At 42.4% G+C, this 25,684-nt stretch overlaps 1 protein-coding gene across 4 annotated transcripts in view; it reads left to right on the forward strand.

Annotated features, from left to right (window-relative positions):
- Positions 1-25,684, forward strand: part of SLC4A4 (solute carrier family 4 member 4) — a 623,315-nt gene that overhangs the window by 511,184 nt on the left and 86,447 nt on the right. For all 4 annotated transcript variants that reach the window (XM_069236872.1, XM_069236873.1, XM_069236870.1 and 1 more), the window contains exons 12-15: positions 2,404-2,578; positions 4,464-4,597; positions 9,346-9,617; positions 24,848-24,918. In XM_069236872.1, the coding sequence (XP_069092973.1) occupies positions 2,404-2,578; positions 4,464-4,597; positions 9,346-9,617; positions 24,848-24,918 (652 nt within the window). The remainder of the gene's footprint in view (positions 1-2,403; positions 2,579-4,463; positions 4,598-9,345; positions 9,618-24,847; positions 24,919-25,684) is intronic.

Raw genomic sequence — 25,684 nt, forward strand, 5'->3', positions numbered from 1 at the left:
CAATGTTCTTATTTTCTTTCCCAGAGCTTCTGTAAAGGCTTAATTTAAATTATTGGTGAAATATTTTACTTATTCTAAGAAATGCTTATAAGCTTTGCCACCTTCTGAATACTCTCCGTCCTATTAACTAACCGTAAGTGCGGGTGGTCGCAAGATGCAATGGGGTACTATGTGATGAGCACAACTGACAATGCCAATTATCTTTCCCATGCAAATGGATTCTTGTGCCAATAGGTGACATGAGCAAAGTGCTGAAATTGCATTGCGTTACATAGTGCGAACCCCATAATAATGTGTGCAAAGCGGGCTTAACGGGGCAGGAACGCTTCAACACTCAGAGCAACTATAGTCAAGAACAGTGGAATTCTAGAGCCAAACAAAAAACAGATGCATACAATGCACAAAAAGGTAAATCATTTCCTTGCATAATGAGTGTGATTTCCATGACATGACACACATTGTGAGATTTACCTTTAACTGAGTGTCTGCACCTAGAGTTTTGAACCCACAGGTGTGCTCTGAGTACACAGCATATGCAGAGCTCTCCCCGCTTGCCTTTGCAGAATAGCACAGGCTAAGTCATGGTGCACAAATGAGGATTTTTTAGCCTGGCTGAAAAGATTACCAGTGTATGACGCAGAGCAAATGTGGTGCTGCAGACTTTTTTCCCTATGTACAAGCGAACACTGCAGACTGAATTATGGAAAGTCTGAGGCAACCCATTCTGAAATGAAAGGCCAGATGTGCCAAATGCACAGCTTATAAAATGGAGCACTTCTTCCCGACAGAGTGCAATATACTGATTTACGGAAAAGTATCTCTCTCAGCCAGTCCGGTGATAAAAATATGTAAGGGAGCCCATTTTAACACTACAACGGGAGAGTAATACAAATGATTAAGGGGAAAATACTGCCTACCAGATGCCTCCAGAGTAGGTTTTCTATTTGCCTCGTCCGTGGGTGTCCTTGGAAGGTCCTCCCTTTGGTGGGTTTAAAGCTCTCCTGGTTGCATGACCATGCAGCTCCCTACATACCCAGCAGCTACTCCATATCTGCACTGCCAAAAAGAAATCTAGTGTATCACGTATCTTCATTTTGAAGGAAATCTACTGCTGTGGGTCAGTGGTGGGTCTATGATCCGCATAGTGGTGAAAATGGGCAAGGGTTTGGTGTGGAGTCAATTTCCAGTGGGCAGGAGTGCACATCCCTTTTCCTGATGTTGGTACCTCTAACATGCACAACACCTCCTAAAGTTGCCACTTGTGTGCCCTTTTGCCATAAGGTAATTTGTGCGAGAGAACTGTTGACAGTAGCCTCTTGATACAACCAACACTGTCCACCTCCAGGCTCATAGTAACTTCTATCATAAGCTAAATAAGCAACCTTCAGTGGAGTGCCAAACTTCATTATTCCAGGCCTCAACTGAGGCCAACAATATACAGTGACAAGAGAATAATGTAAATTAATATAAAATAATAGATATTAGCAGATTCATAAAAACCTTTAACATTTTTAAAAATACAATAGCTAGCATGTTCATTTGGAGGGTTGGGATATTATAAAAGTATACACTTCCTTCTGGCAATAAATACTTCAAATCCTAAAAACGAGGCCTAGAAACCTCTTATTTGGATATGAAGGTGCACCTGAAAAATACATTGTCCAAATCCTGGACCTTAGGTTTACACAGAGGACATAATCACTGAGCCAAGGTGAGACTCTTCCAAGACACCAACACCTTCCCCATTGGTACTTTGTATGATCTTAATTGAAAAATTATTCTATGGATTTTTTGGGGCTATTGACCAGCATAAACAGGCTTGCATTTTGTCTAACATGGCTGGATTCGCTGTTACATCATCATTTTTTAAAGAATGACAATGAACAATTCAAGCTGTCGCTTAAGAGCGGAATCACTCTTTTCAGCTCTAATTATAATTAGCTGTAAGTCCAATTACTGAAATGGCCGATTGATAAGTCCAGAGTAGTTAGTGCGATTTTATGATTCTGAGAGAAAGTATTATTGGGGGCAAAAAAATCTAGTGAGCATGTACACTTTTTATATTTTGATCTCCTGAATAAACCAGCATTGAACATTGACAACAGACCCGTTTGGATAGCCACCATTCGTGTTGGGTGCACCTTTGCAAATAAGCTCAGTCCTGGTCTGTAAATCCCTTCAATTGCAGAAATATGAACAAGCTGAAAAATATGAACAAACTCATAGAGATATGTTGTCTTTCTCCAGACTCAGGGTGATCTGTATCCTAATCCTACCTCTGGAACAGAAACTGTATTTGAAATAGGGGAAGGAGTTGGAAGCCTAACCATTTGTAAGTTGTGCTTAGCTTTAGGCATATATTTACGCTCATTGTTTTCCTTGCACTTTTTGTATTCTCTGCAGATTTTGTGGTGGGCTAGTCAAAGATGTGCAGAGGAAAATACCATATTTTGCCAGTGACTTTTATGATGCTTTAAGTATACAGTCTCTTTCGGCCATCCTCTTTATCTATCTTGGAACAGTGACCAATGCTATTACCTTTGGGGGACTGCTGGGTGATGCTACAGACAACATGCAGGTGAGCTTGGCATTCATTTTACCTTTGGAGTTCAAATCAAATCAAATCATTAACATTTATAAAGCGCACTACTCACCCGTGCGGGTCTCAAGGCGCTAATTCTTTCTCTGTTATTAGGGTACATTTTAACATAGCAATGCAATATGGTTTACTTCAACACACCATCCCAACTCCATTTGCCTATGTTGTGTCCTGTGGTTTTCCTCTACTGCCCTTTAGTCTTCCTCATTTTGAGCCCCTTTGTTCCCACTATGTTTTAGAGTGATTTGCGTTTTGAGAATAAACAAAGCCGCATTGGCATTTGAAATCCACAGTGATTTTATTTAGGCAATAAACAAGCCACCCGAATTCCTGGCAACCTCAATGTGAAAACATGCAAATGTGAAGTTCTTTTAGTTTAAACAATATGTTTGAGTAAGTTATTTCACTGTTTTATTAAATAGTTTTTTGTTAAAAAGTCTACCTATCATTTACATTTTTTCAGAATGTTAAAATGGATAAACAGTCAGTTCTACAGTTTAGTTAATGGTCGTAATCATTAATGTGTAGTTTACTAAGCCAATTTGGAGTTTTAGGAAGTTGAAGGAAATTTAAAAGATGTTGCACACATTTTTTAAGTTTTGTAATAATTTGGAATTTTTAAGTATTAATGTGAAGTGCATTTGAGGGATTTAAGCGTATTCAGTTAGTTTGTTGTGAAGTTCTAAATCATAACTGGGAGTTAAGAAAGTTCTCATGCTTTTTTCGAATATTCTAATTTTTGATTTTCCATGATTAAATAATCATCAAACAAGGATGTGCCCTCTGTTGAAACTCCCGGTTAAAACTATTTTCACATCTGCTATGTGCATACACACAGCATAAGGGCCGGCTTGCCCATACTTTCTCTAAACGTTATGCTTCTCAGCAACGACGGCCCTCCCTGTGTGCTGCTTGTTCATACTTTTGGAGTGTTGTGAAGTGGCCGTTTAGCAACATGTACGCACTTTGTAAAACTCTGTAAGTAAATAATTAAAAAATATATATGTATATTGCCGTTTTCGAGACACGTAGGGAGCCATTTATTCAACGGTGCAAAGTTTCAGATGGTGTAACAGTTGAAAACTAGGCAACAGTATATTAAACGTGTTTGGCTGAATTTGAGCCTCAAATTTATGAACGTTTGTGAATCACTTAGAGAAAAGTTTGTCCAGAACCACACATTTGCACCCGAAGCAAAGCACTAGTTGCACCAAGGCCGTGCTCTTTTGGACCCCGCGTGGTAAAGAATGGCATTTTGCATATTAGCAAGCACGTGACCTAATGGTTTTTATGCTTCGTTCAACACGTGGCAAAATTACTAGTTTACACCAGTGCAAAAAAGGGAAAACATTTGTATTCTGCTCGTACTGTTCCTGGACTCGACGGGTAGCTCACTCAATGAGTATACAAATTCCAGAATTGTGGGTACAACCAGATAGTGAAAATGTTCTCTATAAGGTGTCCTCAGTCACAGCAGTATCCAAGGAAACAACATAAACATGCTACATTTAAAAAAATACTTTTTACCAAATGTCTTTTCAATTGCACCTACCAGACTTGCAATTAGATAGTTAATAAACCTAAATTATGGTTCTCAGTCAGCCAGATAATGTAGAAGAAATCATATGACTAACTAAATCTATACCACTGGTAGCTAAGATCCCAAAAATTACCAGACGATGTAGAACAAATGATATGAATAACTAAATCCATACCCACTGATAGATCAGAAGAGGTGAAAGGAAACACAGCTAAGCGTGAAACCTTTGTCGCTTGATCACTTTGATCCAGCAATATTTGTGGTCATGTTGTTCATGTACATACAGGCACAGTTACTCCTACTCTAGGTTTGTGTCCATTCCAGGGCGTGTTGGAGAGCTTTTTGGGAACAGCAGTCTCTGGAGCAGTCTTCTGCCTTTTCGCAGGGCAGCCCCTCACCATACTGAGCAGTACGGGTCCAGTTTTGGTCTTCGAGCGACTTCTCTTTAATTTTAGCAAGTAAGTGAATGGTGGTCACATTTTATTTACTCATTTATGTAGTCACATACGTATATATTTGTTCATTCTTGAGTTTATGTTTTAGGTACATGTTACGAAGGTTCACTGAATTTCTTAATAGGTTATTTTTTATGGTTTGTTGCCCTTCACTCGCTATGCAAAACAGGGTCTGCCATACATTATTTCACCGTCAGGATAGTCCCTCTTCTTTAGGATAATTTGTTCTGTGCGTGATCCACAGTTAGGTTAGATGGAGGTGGTCCAATATCTTATAATAAAAGGGCTAGAAGGGTGGTCCTGTTGGACCGTTCAACCTGGGAGCCTGGTTCCAAAAAATAGACATTGTGACTTCATAGATCAGTTCGGGCTTTTAACACTTTCCAGACAAGTGTGCATGTGAGCTCTTCTCTAGTCAGGCTTAACAGGTCTCTCATTTTGAGGTTCAGTGAGTCCTATAGGCCTCTATATTGTCCCTTGATAGATTTTCTCACATGCATATTTTATTTATTTTGATGAGGTGTTTATTAAGCACGAATATGTTCCCTTGTTACTGCTGTATAGAATGAAATGTACTGTATTATGATCATCTGGTTTGGAGCCTGCTGTCAGATTGTATTAGAAAGAATAGTCTTTCACTTAGATCTCGGGTAGTTTTAGTCATGAGTCACCCTGTGGCAGTATGTTATGGTCCCATCTCCCTTCACAGTGAATGTTCCTCTCATAGTCTGAATAGCTTGAATGTTTGATTGACACTGGCTATTTTCACTGTATGTTATTAAACATGGGCAGAATTCCTAGGTCGGTATACAGACATGGTCATAAATGTTCAAGAGACAGTGGCTCGTATATGGTGGTTTAATATCCAGATTTCGTCCATCTGAATTCAGCTTGACTGACGGTCGTGGCACTACTTTATTTGAGGTTTTGAACAAGTTTTAAATGAGGGGCTATCTTCTTTTATCCTTTGTATGGTGCCCTAGTTTTTAAATTCCACACTGTTCCACTGGGAGGGAATGAAGGTCCATTAGTGCGGAGGCAATATATTTATTACAATATTTCTTTATAAGTTGTTTCATATTGCATCGTGTGGAACTGTTCAGTTACTTCACAGGATGTGAATTGCACACAGACTGGTCAGGAGGAAAGGAAATATTAGGGGGGGGGGGAGTGACCAATCAGGGAGGGTGGATGACAAAAGCTGCTTTTCTAAGATTGTTTCCCATGGTACACCAGCAGGTCCATTAGAAAAAAAGTCTGAATGGTTCCACTTTCATGGGTTTCATGACACAAATGTGGTAAATGTGGCTGGGTTCTATTTTTTTCTTGTTAGCTTGAAGTCTTTGTTCGGACCCTTCAGATTTATGATGGTAATTTTGAGGGGATGATGTAATGATGTAGCCTACATTCCAATGGACCAGTAATGAGAGGGTCAATGCCCCTTTGATTTGCCATTGTCGGCATGTAGTTGCTATTTTGACCATGGCTGCACTCTTTTGAGTGATACAGAGGTTTAATTTAAAGACATAGCAAGATTTTAGAGGCAATTAGGCAGTGGGTGTGCTCTGCCATTCCTTTTGTCATCAGAATTTGAACCAATTGGAACATGGGAAATGTTGCTTTATTCAGTAGAAGATATGTCTCCCTCATTTTGTGATTTTAATTCAATGTCCACACATTTTATCAAGAAAGAGGTGGATTTCTCTCTCATTGAAGTAAGCAAAAACAAAACATTGAAATGGGAGATCCCTTGAAAGATCGCTTGTGCCAGCTTTTGCTTGTGTGCATTGTATGTCTAGTAGCTCAGTGGCCTAATGCACCTACTGCAGAAATCTTTGGTTGACATCATGTCTCAGGTTTAGGCCCCAATGAGTTCATTCAGCCTTTTCTCTTCTCAGTGGCCAATAAAATGAATACCCACAAGCTGGGTAACAGGACATATCTGTTATTCAGTGCTAAGACGTCCCTCAGTGTGAACATGCCCTTTACAAATACACAATATGTTATGCTGAACAGAAGTGGTGTTTGTGCAGAAGTGAATAGCACAATGGATGCTAAGCCTGAATAGATGGAGTTATGGGTAATTTTGACCTGCTGACCCTAGACACTCCAGGAGGAACAGGTTAATTCCAAGGCTAATCCTATTATCCAAGCCCTGTTCTCCAAGCATTCCAGGATAATTGCATGAGTGGCTTTGTTGTTTGTGGTCTACCGCTCACAAAGCATACAGAAATCAGTTTGGTTTCTGTATAGTGAAGTACGGAGTTTTTCCTGATATCTGCCAAGGCTTACAACCTCATGTGGGCCTGGGCTGTCATATGATGATCAGTTTTGTTTATGAAATACAGAATTAAAATCTTCTGCTTGATCATCTGATTTTTATAGGTCTGCTGATTTTTTTATTAGGTAGTTATCATTCCTTGTTTCAGAATATTGGTTACTGAATCGTATCTCATTGAGGCAAAATACGCTTCTGTGATACCTGGGGCCTGTGAATGAACTTGTTTCTTCATAAAAGATACATGGCAGTGTTCAGCTGGCAGAATGGATGTTCTATTTTTTGTGGCGACTGGATGACTCTGGACAGAATCATAGGTGTAAAAGCTATGAGTGTTTGATCTTCAAGGTTATTTCATATGGCTGAGAGGCCCCATACTTTATGATTTCCCATTTGATTAGGAATGGCCTATTAGGCTGATTAACTGCTGTGGTTGTTCAATGTTCATGGTAAGGCATACCATTCAGAATACTTTCTGTGTATTTTGGAGAGGTTCTTTGCATTTAGTGCATTGGTAATTCCCATTTTCATTAAAAGATCATGCCCTACTCTTCTCAGGTTGGTCTGCTAAAAGGTGAAGTATTTGTTAGGTGCTTTGACAAGTGGTTTTGGTCTTATCAGTTGGAGCAATGCAGTCATACACAGGGTTTGGTAATGACTTATGAACTGTGCTACAACTGCCTGCAACTGTTGGGCCTGACATGAGTGTTGTAAAGGAGATTTATTCACCTTCCTAAATGATTGCTAAAAGCCCCATAGGCGGATTTCAGTAATTGGAAACACACACCATACAATCGGTGAGCCCACGTATTACACATCTAACATTTTTTGTAAAATCTGCAAATTATGTTGCAAATGATGTGGAAAATGCTGTAAACTCATAATTACATGTTAAACGTTTCAGCCACAGAGTCACATAAATTCACAGACCTTACCATTGCCCATTATTTTGGCAACAACATAGTTGTGAGAGGTAAACAGAAGCTAAACATTCTAGATCCAATCAAATCAGATATGTGCTTCCAAAGTAACTACCCAAAAATCAACAACTCAGCCTTCCCTCTCATGCTTTTATGATGTCACAAGAACCCCCACAGTTGCAAAATTGAAACATAATACACAACTAGCTATTATTTGTTAAGATGGGAGATCTCAAACTTAGAGCCGGATATTATATATAAAATATCATTTGCTGTCCCTCTGCACATTACACATTGAAAGGCTTCCCCAGTGGAATGTAAGCAAAGTGCATTCTGCATATTGAGCAACAGATCAATTCAGTCCCTCTCTGTCACAGTCCCTTTTGAGAGAATTCGATTCTGCAGCAGAAACACTTCAATATAATGCTTTATAGCTGCAACTTGACTTTCTTGTCAAGTATTTGATCAATTACTGATACATTTGATCTTTTTAGGTCTGACAAGGTATTTTTAGATTTCTCATGATCTCATGTCATCAGTTAATAAAAACGTGCAAAACAAAATACATACATCGCGACGGTGGGTGTGAGGACAATCCCCTGCAGCCACTAGCTTTCATGGATTGTTCTTGGTTTGCCATTGCCTGGAAGTCCTGTCCATCAATAGCATTTTATTGATGATTACACTGTTCTGTTTGTGTTCCCTTTCGGCTTTAATGATGGGGCCGTAATAAGTCGTCTTATAGACTACAGATGTGATATGACTTGCAACTTGAAACTTCGAGGCAGTGTGTGCCGTTTATATATTTACTTTGTTACATGACAATGTTTTAATTGCTGATATATGGCTTTTTTTCTTCAGTGTTTAAGAAGTGCATGCTGGTTGAAGCATTACCATGTTATAAAGGCAGAGTACTATTCACTATTCGCATTACTTGTTCAGTTGTTTTACTTTGCTGTCAAGATAACATGTTCTCGGAACTACTGTCCTTTGTGTTTTTTTGTTCACAAATTAAGGATGTTTGCACATAGGCTTCCTTAAGGTTGTCACAAAAATGCTAGCTTTTGTCAAACGAACTACTATGCAGTATTTTGTTGTGCATGCCTTTTAAATTCGCCACTTAAAAACAATCCATCTTCTGACTCCATTTCAAAACACCTAATCCAGCTCTGTTCTACAAAGGGCCTTTCTCCCATCTTCAATGTTGTTGTAGATCAAGACTTTGCTTCGTTATGGGATTTTCTTTTTAGGACAGCTAGTGACAATGCACGCAAAGTTGTACAACTTCCCTAACAAAAAGCCAGACGTTTTTGCCTTCCCAGTACTTGCTTGGACTGCCACTGCCACTTTCCCAATACTTTCTTGGATTGCTAGGACTGACACAAGTATGGAAGACTTGTGGCATAGTCTTGGTATGGCTTCAAGCCAAGTAAGCTCATGAATTGGTATTACTGGTTTGACTTTGTAATATGCAGTGTCTGCCAGCGAATTATCCTTTTGGCGCTGTCATTCACCCTAAATATCTTTTTCTTGTCTGTACCCTTGTTTTATAGGGACAACAGCTTAGACTATTTAGAATTTCGCCTCTGGATTGGTCTGTGGTCTGCCTTCCAGTGTCTCATTCTGGTCGCCACAGATGCCAGCTTCTTGGTGAAATACTTCACCCGATTCACCGAAGAAGGCTTCTCCTCGTTGATCAGCTTCATCTTCATTTATGATGCTTTCAAGAAGATGATCAAGTTAGCAGATTATTACCCAATCAACTCCCATTTCAAAGTGGACTACGTCACCCAGTTCGGTTGTGCCTGTTTCCCCCCTGAACCAGGTAAGAATGCCCCTAATTTTGCCCTCAGATTCCATGTCTGTGAGCCTGTTTGGTTTCCACTGCTTCTGTTCTGCCACCAATTTAGCTAAATGCCTGTGTTACCCATAATGCTTTATGATTCACAGCTACTAGTGCGTGCTCATTTTCCCTGGGGCACCACTGAGTGAATTAGGGGCATGCGGATATGTCACCTCATGAGAGAGTTGTTAATGTGTGTTGTGGTCAGGCTGACTGTTCCCATGGGGAACAGGGTCAAGACTGATATGCATATGGCTGGACCCAAACTCGGGTGGCATGGTGAGAAAAAGAACGATGGATTTAACCCAGGTCTGTGACTAGGGGAGAGTGTTTGAAAAGTATCACCACTCCATCAATCATCCTTTTGTGTTTATAAAATGATTATGGAAATAACATTTCTAAAATATTGTATCATAACCTACTTGCAAAACGATGAATAAATGTAGTTCACATGATAAGTTATATTTGTATGTGCACTTCATTTATATGTATTTTGTGCACCACATTATATGAAAAGCAACTTTCACACGTTCACATAGGAAAAACAAGCTCTTTTATTTCACATTTATGAGACATAATGACACAGCCAAGTTTTGCTCTCTCAGTGTCAATGAGAACTACCTGCTTTTTTTTTATTAGGTGGGAATTATGCCACTGCTAAGGTCAGATTGACGACTGGTCTCGATCCTCCACGTTCAATTGTCTATAACACGAGTGAGCAACAACGTTTCCCATAAATCAAAAGAAAGACACATTCTTCTATTTTAACAAAAGCATTGACAACAGTTTCAAAAACATGTAGTGCTATCAAAGTTGGGTAAAAGATGCATAGCATGAAGAACAATTTGTATTACACACAGGTATATAAAACAAATTGCAGAAGCAGAACTCTTTGGCCTTAGATCGCCTCAGCAGTGCAAGTGCCTTGTTACATGTGTACATAAAGAAATTCAGAAAGATCTGTTTTAACTGCATCTGCCTGGCCGTAAAGAAGGGTGTGGATTTGTCTTTCTAAAAACATTAGTTTATCATTACACTGTAGGGTCTTCGACTATGGTTCCCCTTGCATGATGCATGTGCTTCCCTTTGATTCAAATCGGAGGACCATCAATTGAGTGCAGCTTGGCAAGTTGTAAAAAGTCGAGCCAGAAAAGCATATAGTGTCATGGGTGGCATGTAGCACCACTTTTTGCACATATTGTACATTTTTATAGTTGGTAGATGATAAACCTTCACTGCAATTTCTGACTACAGCAGTACTGACTGATATTCCTGGATCCCAGATGGATATTATTAATGCCATTGAGTACCATTTGAATCAGGTTTCCGAAGCTATCAGAGATGCTTTCCGAAAAAACTTCCTCTCTGACTCACAGATATTTTCTGAATCAGGTTTCTTTTGAGCTCATAGTTCCTGTGCGAATAAGAATACTCGGTGTAGGAAGTTGGCTCTGTATATACTATCTCAAAGTGAGAGATAGTGTGTACAGAGTCCAAGGGTTTCCCTTAGAGGTTGATAGTGACAAAATTAGATAATACTAGTGCTCTATTTTGTGGTAGTGTGGTCGATCAGTAGGCTTATCAGAGGGTAATGCTGAGCATTTGTTGTACACACACAGGCAATAAATAGGAACACACACTCAAAGACGTAACTCCAGGCCAATAGGTTTTTATATAGAAAGATATCATTTTCTTAATTTATTTTAGAACCACAAGATTCAGAATTTAAGTAAGTACATAAATTGTAAGGTACTTGGCATAGGTAAATATAGAACTTTGAATTAAAACAGTAATGTACACTGTTTTGGCAAAAATGGCAATTAGCTTTTTTTAAAGTGGACACTGCAAAAATCAACAGTTCCTGGTGGAGGTAAGTAAAGGTTAGTTTTTCAGGTAACGAAAGCACTTACAAGTTCAGTCTCCGGGGCATGGGCAGCCCACCGTTGGGTCAACCCCAAACACCCAGCACCAGCAACACAGGGCTGGTCAGGTGCAGAGGTAAAAGTAGGCTCCCAATAACATAGGCGCCTATGGAGACCAGGGGTGCTCTGGTTCCAGTCTGCTAGCAGGTAAGTACCTGTGTCCTCAGGGAGCAGACCAGGGGGGGTTTGAAGAGCAATGAGGGGGTCACAAACAGGCACACACAATACACCCTCAGTGGCACGGGGGCGGTCGGGTGCAGTGTGCAAAGTAGGTGTCAGGTTTTGGATGGAAATCAATGGAGAGCCCCGGGGTCACTCTGGTGATGCAAGCAGGGCACAGGGGGGGCTTCTCGGGCCAGCCACTCACTGGGCAACGATGAAGGCCTCCTGCTGGTCACTCCTGCACCGGTAGTTGGTATCTCTCGGGCCTGAGGGCGGCCTGAGGGCTGCGAGTACAGTGCTTCTTCCAGGCGTCGGGTTCTGTGTTACCGGGCAGTCGCGGTCAGGGGGAGCCTCTGGATTCTCTCTGCAGACATCGCTGTGGGGGTTCAGAGTGGTCGTCTCAGGGTGTCCACGTCGTGGGAGTTGCCTGGGGGTCTTCGCTGCAGTGTTGGTTCTTCTGGACACAAGTCTGGCCGCCGGGTGCAGAGTTTTGGGGACTCACGCTTCCGGAGTGAGGCTGGAGTCCCTTTAAAGATGGTTTCTTCTTTGTTGTTTAGACAGAGCTGCTGTCACTGGAGTTTCTTGGTCCTTTGGGTTGCAGGGCAGTCCTCCGAGTTGGCAGAGGTCGCTGGTCCCGCTGGATGCGTCGCTGTTGCAGGTTCTTTGAGTCTGGTGACACGCTGGTAGGGCTGGGGCCAAGTCAGTTGTTGTCTCCGTCGTCTCTGCGGGGCTTTCAGGTCATCAGTCCTTCTTCTTGTTTCAGGTCATCAGGAATCTTTTTTCCTCGGTTCAGGGTCGCATCTAAATACTCAATTTAGGGGTGTGTTTAGGGATGGAGGGCAGTAGCCAATGGCTATTGTCCCTGAGGGTGGCTACACCCTCCTTGTGCCTCCTCCCTGTGGGGAGGGGGGCACATCCCTAATCCTAGTGGGGGGAATCCTCCAAAGCAAGATGGAGGATTTCCTAAGGCAGGGGTCACCTCAGCTCAGGACACCTTAGGGGCTGTCTTAGGTGGAGGGTGACTTCTTGTTTTTCTCATTATCTCCTCCGGACTTGCCACCAAGAGTGGTGGCTATGTCCGGGGGGCGGGCATCTCCACTAGCTGGAGTGCGCTGGGGCACTGTAACACCAGGCTTGAGCCTTTAAGGCTCACCGCCAGGAGTTACAGTTCCTGCAGGGGGAGGTGTGAAGCACCTCCACCCAGTACAGGCTTTGTTCCTGGTCACAGAGTGTACAAAGGCACTCACCCATGTGGCCAGACACCCATCTGGATGTGGCAGGCTGGCAGAAACTGGTCAGCCTAGCACTAGTAGTTGGGCTGGTATACAGGGGGCATGTCTAAGATGCCCTCTGTGTGCATTTCTCAATAAATACCACGCTGGCATCAGTGTGGATTTATTGCGCTGAGAAGTTTGATACCAAACTTCCCAGTATTCGTTTGTAGCCACTATGGAACTGTGGAGTTGGTGTTTAACAAACTCCCAGACCATATACTCTTATGGCTACCCTGCACTTACAATGTCTAAGAATTGGCTTAGAACACTGTAGGGGAATAGTGCTCATGCAGCTATACCCTCACCTGTGGCATAGTGTACCCTGCCTTAGCGCTGTAAGGCCTGCTAGAGGGGTGACTTACCTATGCCACAGGCAGTGGGCATGGCACCCTGAGGGGAGTGCCATGTCGACTTAGTCTTTTTCTCCCCACCAGCACACACAGGCAGTGTGCATGTGCTGAGTGAGGGTCCTCAGGGTGGCATAATACATGCTGCTGCCCTTAGAGACCTTTCCTGGCCACAGGGCCCTTGGTACCAGGGGTACCAGTTACAAGGGACTTACTGTGTGCCAGGGCTGTGCCAATTGTGGAGACAAAGGTACAGTTTTAGGGAAAGAACACTGGTGCTGGGGCCTGGTTAGCAGGGTCCCAGCACACTTTCAATCATAACTAGCATCAACAAAAGGCATAAAGTTAGGGGGTAACCATGCCAACAGTGGCATTGTTCTACACTCTGGCTCTCTGAGATTCTTTTCTGCTTCTCTGTACAACGGCCAGAGTAGGAAAATGGTTTAAGCACCTTTCAGAAGTCAGATTTGAGGCATGCAGATTAATGGCAACCAACGCAGGTTGAGGAGGGCCATATCCGTGCCGATTTTCATGTAATGAGTCAATATCAAACTTACTGTATCCTGAAAATCTAGCATGGTCCCAGCCCTTCAGGCCATATGTCTGAGTCCCCTGGCCAAGTCAGATGTTATTTAGTGGTTCCTGTATGAGAGCTCCAGCCTCTATTCTGATCCCAAAACGAGTCAATGCCAGCGGTCTAGCTTGTGGATCTTATCCCTTCACGTTGCTTATACTTGTAGATACTATACTCTGAAAATGGGAACCTCCCAAGTGAGGATTCTGAACTTTACTGGGAGTTAATGCCATCCTGGAATGGCTCTTAGCATAGAGCGACTTGCTTTTCCCTTGTAATTAACTCTCAACCAACAACTTTTTACGCTGGTCTAGATGTGCCCTGTGCAAGCGGAAGGGGTACACATTGTCTTTTGTCCCATGGTGGCACAAAAATGGTTTTGTTATAATTACTTAATCAATAGAAGAGGGGGGTTGTGTGAAATAAATTAACATTACTACGCTTCATTAAAAGGAGGTTACCATTAAATGATAAATGTCCATGTTAACTGATTGTAAACATGCAACTCTCAACATCTCATGTTTTAATCTTGCAGCTTTTTAATCAACCCACACCTAAGTGAGTAATAAGACCCACACGCTTGTTGAAAATGTCTGTGAATCAGGCCGTCTGTATTAAACTTGTACACTAGACATTATCTACAGTGTGTAGTAGTCCGAATGAAACTTGGAATTCATTGTGTGTGAGCACTGGTATTGTTCCCAGTCAAATACATGAATTAGTAGGAGGTCTCCAACTAGTAGTGGAGTTTATGAGCTCTGTCAAGAGAGTACATGCATTTTAAATTGACGTCTGCCTGCTATAGTTTCCTACTATGATGTAAGAGGTTGGCACCATCTCTGACACACACCATGAGAATCTACAGGTAAAGGAACAAGTTCAGGGGACATTGCGCGCCAGGCATCTGGCATGGTGGCTGGTCATTAAATTATGGTGGAACGAAATCAGCTGATGTCTGAAGGAGGGACTCACTCTTTAGAAGTGCAGAAAGACCCTTCTCCGCTACTTCCTTTTCCACTTGTAGAAGATTAATCTTTCACAAAAGAGCAAACACCGTTCCTCCCTGTATTGCTTTGTGGCTGTTGAGGTGCCCAATATTTTAATTAGTTGGGCTGTTTTAATTCAAGAAATATTAGCTTGAAGATATCAGAGGTGGAATGTATGCATTCTGACTCAACTGCCCCACCCCCCAAAAAACATTGAAGACGGAAAACTGCTTTGGGCAATAGAATATGTTATGGAACCAATAATGCAGTGGCTCATTACTCTCTCCCAGTTTGAATGTATCTTACACGCATGATGCTTCCAAATGTGAATTTCCAGGTATGTAGCACAGGCCCTGCAAGTAATATGACGGGCACGTGGTGTCCATCGACGACTAAAATCAGAGCTGGTGCAAGCAGAGAGTCAAACGAAGAAGCTCCTTCGTAAAGAGATTACCATTATTTGCCATTGACTGCTTCCAGGCCCATTCTCACTTGCTACTTCTTCCAGACGTGGCTCTAAGTGCTTCTCAGAGGTGTTCCTCTATATCATGTGAGTAGTTACTGCACTTAACTCTGCCTGAACTGTGCCATGTTTACTTCAGAACACGAGTTGGGGGAAGAAAACTGCAGAAATTCCACTGGTAATTTCTTGGACATCATGAAGGTGAGAGCAGAGAAGACCATTCTCACAGTCTAGGATGAGTCCCTCCAAACCACCTATCAGTTCAATAACCTATAACTGTGAGAGGATCCTGCTAGGTGTGGCGCCACTCAGAGTCATCACCAAGGTTTCTTCCTCTGTTACTGTTGGTGTATTTACTTACAGCACTGCAGTGTGAAGTAAGGTGACCAATCACTTACAAGGCGGAGGTCCACTGGACGGGGAAGTAGAGGGAGTGGATAGAATTTGTTGAGACCTGGTGTGTTTTAACAGGAATTTCACAGGCAGGGTCACATCCGATTATGAACTTCCTTAACACAAGTTAGGTGGCTTGGGCAAAGTAGGGAAAACACTTTGATGCCTACTCATAAAGGCATTTTGGAGTACGTAAGTTAGTACCCCCGTAGAACGCCTTTATGTGCCATTACATGCCTTATGAATTGGCCCCAAAACATCTAAAACAAGAATAAAATAGGTATAAAGCTGCGCTGTTATGTACAATTAGTATAGATGGAAAGGCTGGTGCTGTCTCTGCACTTTTGCCACTAGAGAGATTCACAAAGATATATAAGGTAAGGTATTACTCCCGTAGTACTACTTTCCGTATTCATAATGGCATTGGTGAATAGGCCCCATAGTACAAGTATAACGTTTGCAAGGATGCAGGAACTACCATACCCTGTGGGTTCTCACACCAGCCACCTCCCTTGCAGGGCTGTGCATAACAACGTCGAGGTCACAGACTTCTTGCATAAAGCTGATGATGGTCGAGGTCACAGACTTCTTGCAGAAAGCCGAAGATGGTCGAGGTCACAGACTTCTTGCATAAAGCCGATGATGGTCGAGGTCACAGACTTCTTGCAGAAAGCCAAAGATGGTCGAGGTCACAGAGTTCTTGCAGAAAGCTCTTGATGGCCGAGGTCACAGACTTCTTGCAGAAAGCTGATGATGGTCGAGGTCACAGAGTTCTTGCATAAAGCTGATGATGGCCGAGGTCACAGACTTCTTGCAGAAAGCCGATGATGGTCGAGGTCACAGACTTCTTGCAGAAAGCTGATGATGGTCGAGGTCACAGAGTTTCATGGTCGAGGTCACAGACTTCTTGCAGAAAGCTGATGATGGTCGAGGTCACAGACTTCTTTCAGAAAGCCGATGATGGCCCTGCGGGTGTCTTGTCCACCCGTGTCCTGCAGCCTTACTGCACAGGAGTGGGAGCCTCCGTGTGCAGCACTCACCGCTTCCGACCCTGGTGCTCGTAAACAATCTGCTTACCTGAGCACAGTCCATGAATCATTTTCAGACAGAATTCCAAGCCCTGAAGTCTTATTTAAAAAGTCAGCGATATCTTTCACATAAATGTCAACACTTAAAGAGGTTTGGAGGCAGCAGACTTTAATTGGGCCTCGAGCTGAACCAGAGAGACATTTGAAGAAACAAGAGGCCTCCCTGGGGGATAAATTAAAGGTACATGCATCTATTTTTATGCTGGCATAGGGAATTTATGATTGGAACCTCCTTTTGGTATACCTGCAACTACCCTTAATACCGTGGGCCCTCTTTCCTGTGCTTAGTTCTGAAGACTCACCAATAACCCTTCTACCTGGATTTTTCCTTAATTACCCTATTTTTTTGCCATTGCTAGATTCGGCACTGAAAGCGTTTGAAAGGCGCACATTTGGAGCTAGAAACCCTGGAAATGTATATGTGAATGTGCAATTATTTTCAGAATTATTACACGTACCCTCCTCGCAGTGTGATTGTAAATACTCATAGATTACTTTGTATGGGTGATTGGCCTTGCTTCTCTTTGTGCACTTAAACGACACATATTTGCTTAGCACCCTTTTTTCACTGGATCCCAGAGTACACAAGCCTCGTTTCGAAGTGTATAGAAAATGGTTGTCCCCATCAAGCACAATTTTGGATTGGTCAAAATCGTTGCTTTTTACACTACTGAATTCATTCTATGTAAAAAATACCCATTGTAAATTAAGAATAAAAGCTACTCAAAAAAGCAAAATGAAATTGTAATAATCCCTGCTTGTCACAAGTAAACTAATTTACTAAAATTTATGCAGAAGAGGTTAATATTTAACTTAGTGCCTTTGCCTGTACATTTTTGATAAAGTGGGACCACATAAGGGGACTGAAGCATTGCACTATTCAACACATTCAAAGAGTGCTGGAACCTCCCCGCCAACTCTACTTCTGCCATGTTATTTTCATAAACTAATACAATTACCTTTATAGATTTTTTTAAGACCCAATAAACAAATATTTGTTTAATCACTTTGCACTGGACTGATAAAATTAACTTCATAGGTGATAAATGAGTGCATTGTGTGTAGTAGTGATGACCCAATGTAAAACATTAAAAACAAGCCTGTGATGACACAACATAATGGAATGTTAAAGTGTAGATGTTTCTCACATGTTTACCTTAACATGTAAAACGTCATCAGACGAATTTCTGATTAGGAAAGGGATTGTAGATTGCTCATAAAAATGCATTTTGTCTCAACTTATTTAGAAGCTGTAAACAATTACTTTGCTATTTGCAGGACTTCAACAGTATTAAAAGGAACACACAACACAAGAAAAATCCCACACCAATTTAGAACAATAGAGTATATTTTAGTGAATTATTTGACACCAAAATGCCAAAAATCCAAGTAGTAGAATCAGAGATATGCAATTTAAAAGATGTAAGTAGAAATAGAGCTTTAAAGTACAAAGCGCCAACTGTGGTTATCCGGCTGTGCCAGACCATAACAAGGTCACAAGTTCAGGCCGACCACAATGGAGCACGTGACTAGGTACAGGGACCAAGTTAGATCTGCTTAACAAAGTACCTTAAATCCTGGTTGCGGAACATTGTGAGGTCCTGTACTGAGGGTGCGTCACATGGGGCGGTCCCAACGAGCTTCCGGGCTGCGCTGGAAGTGCCTGCATCTGCTGACAGAGACCCTTTTCTGTCCGTGAGGCTTTGAGGACGAAGCCAGCTAACCAGCCCTTGGTGGTCCTGAGTTCAAGAGGCAGGTCCAGTCCTTCTTCCTCAGGCAGCAGGGCAGCAGAGTAGCAGTCCTTCTTCTGAGTCTTCCACAGGTCTGAGTATGTACTGAAGAGTTGGGCCCGACAGTCCAATATTTATATTTATATCAGGTGCCATCTTTAAGGTGGGAAAAGCTGCTACAGTCGTCCCCCTACAGACATGTGTGGAATTACCCGCCTTGTCAGGGCACAAAACAGTAGTATCAAACCCTTTGTCAGTGCGCTGATGCAGACTTTGTAATGTGCTAATGTGGTTGGTGACAGTTCTGCCCCCTAGTACGTCAGAGATGGCCCATCCTGCCAACACCTATACCCGCTGTGTCTCACTTTCTGAGAGTAATACACAAAGGCCAACTGCCAGCTACACCTAGATCTGTGACCCAGGAACACAGGCTGCATGAAAATGCCAGTTTTCTAAAAGTGGCATTCTCAGAACTGTAAATTAAAATTTGACTTTACCATTAAAGATGATTTTAAATTATAATTCTTCAGACAACAGTCTCAATATTCCTACCTGCTCCCACATGAAAGTTATCAAATGTAAATAAAGTAACCCACCTATTAAATGTAAATGAAGTAACCCAATGTTATCCTATGATAGAGGTAGGCCTTCCAGTAGTGAATTGTTTTTTTTACACGTTTTTTAACTACCAGGACATGTAAAGGTTGACAGTACATGCCCTACTTTTTAAATACACTGCACCCTACCCTGTAGGCTGTTTGAGGGCTACCCAGGGCTGGACTGGCTGTACTGGGCATCAGGCATTTCCCCAGGAGGATGGGAGGGTGGAGGTCGGTTTTGTAGTGGTGGGGAACTGTTTTTTTTTTACTGGGGGCCAGTTTTGCAGTGGTGCAGCAATATCAGCCACCAGTAAAAAAAAAGCAGCAGTTCTTCACGCTTGCACCCTCCTTCCCTCACACCCACTCCTCGGGGGCTGGTCCAACAAAATTGCCATGGCTGCTTTAGGTTCCAAGTCCTGCCTTGGGCCTACCCTAGGGGTGACATGTGTACTACAAAAATAATTAGGCCTGGCAAATGGTGTATTTGGCAGGTCAAAATAGCAGTTTAAAACTGCACACCCAGGCTGCAGTGGCAGGCCTGAGACATGTTTAAAGGCTACTTAAAAAGGTGGCACAATGTGTGCTGTTGGCCCACTAGTAGCATTTAAACTTACAGGTCCTGGGTACATGTAGTATCACTTTACTGGAGACTTACTAGTAAACTAAATTTGCCAAGTGGGTATAAACCAGTTCCACCATGTTTAAGGGAGAAAGCACAAACACTTTAGCACTGGTTAGCAATGGTGAAGTGTGCAGAGTCCCAAAAGTCAACAAAAATAGAGTCAGAAAACAGGAGGGTGAGGGCAAAATGTTTTGGGATGACCCTGCAGAGAGGGCCAAGCCCAACAGTACACTGATATCTAAGGGGGGTCTCCAAAGGAGGAAGGTGTGATTTGAAGGTGGAGATACTAAAAAGGTCCGAGATTCTTGGTGCCATTCTTACAGTGCCTGACCAGGCTATAGTCTATTTGAAGCAAAACAGCATAAGATGACACTGAAAATTATTTTTCTGCTCCAAAAATATGTGTTCTGTATTCTCCAGTGCTTATTCTATGACAGCTTCTTTTGAAAGTGCCGCTACCATAAAAAGAGGATCCTCAACACAAGAGCCAAATATTTTAATACTTGTGAACCCTCCGGACTGCAGCCTCTTCCCCTTAGACATGAAGGGTGCACAATTTTGGTTTCATCTTCTCTCACTCTCAGTTGATTATGTGGTCGAGAGATGTCCTTTGGCCTGTTGGCTGCAGCATCCTAAGGCAGACATGTTTGAAAGAATGAGGAGTCCACAAGTGCTCCAAAGGAATCCCCTTGTTGTCTCATCCGCAACAGATAGGTTACGCCTTCTCTTTCTGAAGGGTTCTTTTAAGCATGTAAGGATAGATGTACACCACGAGGCTATGCTGGCCTCAGAGGCTGACTTTGCTGGTGATGTTTCTATGCATGTTTTCCAACAGCTGGATTTAGGTGCAGAAATCCAAAGTAACCACGGTTGTATGATCCGACCAGAGGCGATAAGCAGTCGGAGAAGCTTTCAATATACGAAGTGCTGGTTTGACTTAAGAGCAGAGTAGAAATCATATAAACTATGTACACACCACTGTTTATGTTCAGTCTTTGTGTTGTATTCCTTCGGAGCAATCGAGGCTGCTTCGGATAAATCTTGGAACATAGAAATGGTGGTGCAATTGTCCTGCCCAGGAAGATGAGCAGCACAGAGTGCAGACACCCTCATGCCGTGTGCTCAGGGTGTATCGTTGTTATGAGCGGGGGTGCCGCTGGGGATACTGAAACAGCTGCCTCCCTCGCCTGCCAAAGCTGCCAGGGAGGTGCCAGCTCTAATCCGCCTTTAAAGTGGATTAGAATAATTTTCAGTAATTAAATAGGGAGCGCATTCACGCTCTGGCCACGTAAGGTGAACAAGTGACCTGTTTAAATTACATCTGTATGAAAGCAGCTCTGCTGATCACTGGAGGAAATCAGCAGAACCGGGTCTTGGGACTGTCTGCCCACTTCACAAAGTGTGACAAGGCAGTGGGGTATGAAATGGCTTCCTCGATTGTGTACCCATTGTGTACTCATTTCATAACTATGTTTAACTACGTTTTTTTTAAATAAAGTAACCAACAAATCCTGAAGTCAAATTGTATTTATTTTAGTACCCTCTTTTTCCCTTCCGGTCCCTGTGTTGCCCACATGCTATCGGACGTTATCAGCGTGTATGTGCCCTGCCCCCATAACGTGCTGTAGCCTGTGGCTCGGGCCTATAATTGAGTGGTGGGCAGTCAACAGTGAATGCCTCTTTCTGGAGATCGTTAACCACTGTGGTCGCCATATGGAGGTGGCAATAGGACGCAGTTCCATGACTGTGCTGGCTAAGGTATGCAGGAAGGTTCCTCATAACCAAGGCATCCATGGTGCTCCTGCTACCCATCCTTGCTACTTCTACGCAGACAAGACGGCTCGGCAAGCAGAGCGGCTCCTGCAGACGTCTGATGTGAACAGCAAGGCACAAGCTTGAAACTCGTCAAGGCAAATTCTGCTTTTCATGTGGTTGTAAACGTCACTAACCATATATTGGGTAAAAAAAGTGTCTTCTTTTATTTACTACACTTGGAAAGCACCAAACCCAAGGATTAAACGGTTTGCGTTGTAGCAGCTTAGAACTGAATGATTCCTGACCAGGCACAAAGCAGTTCTTACTCCACAGTGACCGACAGGGGGAAACATGACTTACAACACGGCAAATGCAATGCAGTGCATTTACCACGCATATGCATATACCACGCATGGCTTTAGCACGCATGCCTTTACCATGAATATACCTTTACCACGAATATACCTTTAACACGCATGCCTTTACAACGAATTTCGGTGTAAGGCATGAATGGTAAACGTGTATTCGTGTTAAAAGTTTTGATTGTAAGTACAGGTAAGTATTAAGTGGGTTATACATATATGGTGTTTAGGGTGGGTAATTGGTGGTAAAGGCATTATTAGGTTTTAGGGTTTTAGGGTGGGGATGGGTTTTTGGGTGATAAGGGTATTTTAAGGTTTTAGGGTGGGTATGGGTTTTTGAGTGGTAAGGACATTTTTTAGGTTTTAGGGTCGGGATGGGTTTTGGGTGGTAAGGACATTTTTAGGTTTTAGTGTGGGTTTGGGTTTTGGGGTGGTAAGGGCATTTTTAGGTTTTAGGGTGGTTAGGGGTTTTGGAGTGGTAAGGGCAGTTTTAGGTTTTAGGGTAGGTATGAGTTTTGGGTGGTAAAGACATTTTTAGGTTTTAGGTTGGATATGAGTTTTGGGGTAGTAAGGGTATTTTTAGGTTTTAGGGTTAATATGGGTTTTTGGGTGCTAAGAGCATTTTTAGGTTTAGGGCGGGTTTGGGTTTTGAGGAGGTAAGGGCATTTTTAGGTTTTAGGGTGGGTATGGGTTTTGGGGTGGTAAGGGTATTTTTATATTTTAGGAAGGGTATGGTTTTTGGGTGGTAAAGGCATCTTTTGGTTTTAGGGTGTGTATGAGTTTTGGGTGGTAAAGACATTTTTAGGTTTTAGGGTGGATATGGGATTTGGGGTGGTAAGGGGTGTTTAGGATTAAGAGTGGGTATGGGATTTGGGGTTGTAAGGGCATTTTTAGGTTTTGGGGTGGGTATGGGATTTGGGGTGGTAAAGACATTTTTAGGTTTTAGGGTGGGTATGGGATTTGCGGTTGTAAGGGGTGTTTAGGTTTAAGAGTGGGTATTGGATTTGGGGTGGTAAGGGCATTTTTAGGTTTTAGGGTGAGCATGTCTTTTGGTGTGGTAAGGGGGTTATTTAGGTTTTAGGGTGGGTATGGGTTTTGGGGTGGTAAGATAATTTGTAGGGTTTGGGGTAGGTAGAGTTTTTGGGTGAAAAGTTGTGTATGTATTTGCATATATATAAATATGTATATAATGTATTATGTTATACTTACCTCTACTTTTTACTATGCATATGGCTTTACCAACCATGCCTTTACTATGAAATTTTCGTGGTAAAGACATGCGTGGTAAAAGCATATGCATGGTAAAAACATTTTGTGGTAAGTGTATGTGTGGTAATGACCATGCGTTGTACTTACCACATTGTAAAGGCATGCGTGGAAAGTGCATGCGTTGTTCCGTCATATATCCCTGACAGGAAGCTCTAAAATGTTCCAAAGCAGAAATATGAGGTAGGCCTCGTAGGCTGACATTTTTCTTTCTGTCTAAAGAAACTTACCACCTACAGTGTAAAGCACAGTGGGAATATTAAGCCCAAAAGTGATTTTATCTCACACTTGCAGTTCTTTTCATTCCCGTTTTCTCAGTTTGTCACTGTTTTCCTATCGTTCTCTCTCTCCTTCTTTCCCCATTTTCTGAATTTCTCTCTCTTGCTCTGTTGATGAGGAGAATGAGGCCTTGATGTACTATTCCGATTCGCGAACAACGGATGTGTAATTTGCACACAGGCAGGTTTTCAAATGGGAATTGCACTTGCGATGCGACCTATACACTAACAGGTTCCATCACAAAATTTGCGTTTGCAGGTGGTCGCAAAACAACCTGTCTAATGACTATCAAATCGGCAGGCGGCAATTTGGAGCCCCTGGTATTTGGCTGTAAATCTAGTGATGGAGGCCTGGGAGAGACAGTAGACCTCCGTGCCTGCAACTGCATTCCCAAACAGGATTTTGTTAAAGCAGTCCGTGCCCATTAAAGGGACCGGTGCTTCCTTGAAAAGAAAAAAAATCCCCGTTTGGAAGGTCATCAGGGACAACAGGAATGGCCATTTGGACGCCTGCATGCGCTCCCTGAGGGGGCCATCCCGATTCCCAAAGGGGAAGATGTCCCACTGTGATGCCTTCTTCTTTGTGAATCAGATGCCGCCCCTATTGAACTGGAGGTATCCGAGCAATGGTTTGCGTATACGGTTGCACTCGCAAACACTGGCACATTCCTCTCCAAATCGCGAATGGTAACGAGACTCCCCTCTTAGCCCCCCATATTTGTGATTTGGTCAGGGTCTCAAAAAAACCTTTACAAGTGTGAAAGATTTTTCGACTTGTAAAAGGAAGTTTGTTAACAGGAAAAGGTACCTTGCAGTTGCAAGATCTGCAATTTTGTGATTCGCAGCCTTCGAGACTGCGAAAAACCTTTGAACATTAGGCCCTAAATTATGGTCCCCAAAAGTGAGTGGCAGCCCTCACCAGCTGGACCACCGACACACATTAATCCCTGGTCCTTCAAAATCTTGTAGTGATCGGCAGCTCTGAGGGACCTAATAGTGTCTTCCCTTTTCCTTATACTTTCTTCAGAGTGACAGAGCAAAACTTGGACATCATTGGTAGCAGTGCGAGCGGGGTCCCCTTAACAAGACAATAGCTTGGGTCCAATTATGATTGATTAGTTGATGAGGTACCACACAACATTTTTTGTGCAACCTCTATTTTAGGAAAAATAAGATTTGTCCAGCCAAGACTGCAGCTTAGAAGCACGTCTGTGCTTTGAAATTACTCTATTGCCGTTCTAGAATCAGGACGCATTCAAGGTAACACGTACATGTCATTTGTTCTCACTGTTTCTGTGTTTTTTTTCTACAGATACTCTGTTGTGTTCATGAGATATACACTCTCATGTCAAGCTCCCGGCTATGTTCACACATGTCCTCTTCTATTTCAGCCAATAGTTCTCTGTTCAACATGACCACTCCGGCACCAACCGATTGGGTGGTGAATGCCACTACCACCATGGTGAGTGTTGAAAGGCATTTCATACTATAACCTCACTAAATTGGTTGTTATTTTCTACTGAATGTACATATTTACATTATATAGCTGATTGCATGAGGGCATGATTACAGTCTATATTGGAGTAAAAGTTCAGCGATCCATGAAGCAAATCTCTATCCATCCAAGCAGTGAACCAAGGTAACTCTTGTAGATAAATATCTTTGTGGGCACCCACCAGCAAGAACCTTTTCTTTTGGTGCATCCACAGCTGTATCAATTGAAGGCATTCTTCCAAAATGTAGGTCATCAGTTATCTCTATTGTCTCACTTAAGTTTTTGGCAAGAAAGCGAGCCACTTCTCATGGGAGGCAACATGGTCCCCACTAGTTGTATCTGATCAAAACAACTAGGTTCAAATACATCTGTGTTCAAGTTTGGAAAAGGTGGATTTCTGTTTTTATTAGAGCAGCTTTATGTAATTAATGACTCAAATTTGCAAGAGTCATCCGCTTGTACTTGTTGCCTAATAAATACCTTATGGTTTATTTTGTCAGTTAGCCATCAAAAGATTAGACATTCTGGGTGATTTATTATTCTTAGCCACCAATCTTTTTCCATCTGTACTTTATTGTACATGAGTATACAGCTTACACTTCTTATCACAAAGTAGGTTAGCATTTTCAATCAAAGAAATTTTGTGAAGCTTGCAATTCAGCTTTGTGTGCTGTATGGGTAGATAGTTTCAGGAGGTTTATCGATATTTTTGGTCTTTTATCTGCCCTGTGGT

This window comes from Pleurodeles waltl, chromosome 1_2, assembly GCF_031143425.1.
Source record: "Pleurodeles waltl isolate 20211129_DDA chromosome 1_2, aPleWal1.hap1.20221129, whole genome shotgun sequence".
Classification (NCBI taxonomy): Eukaryota; Metazoa; Chordata; class Amphibia; order Caudata; family Salamandridae; genus Pleurodeles; species Pleurodeles waltl.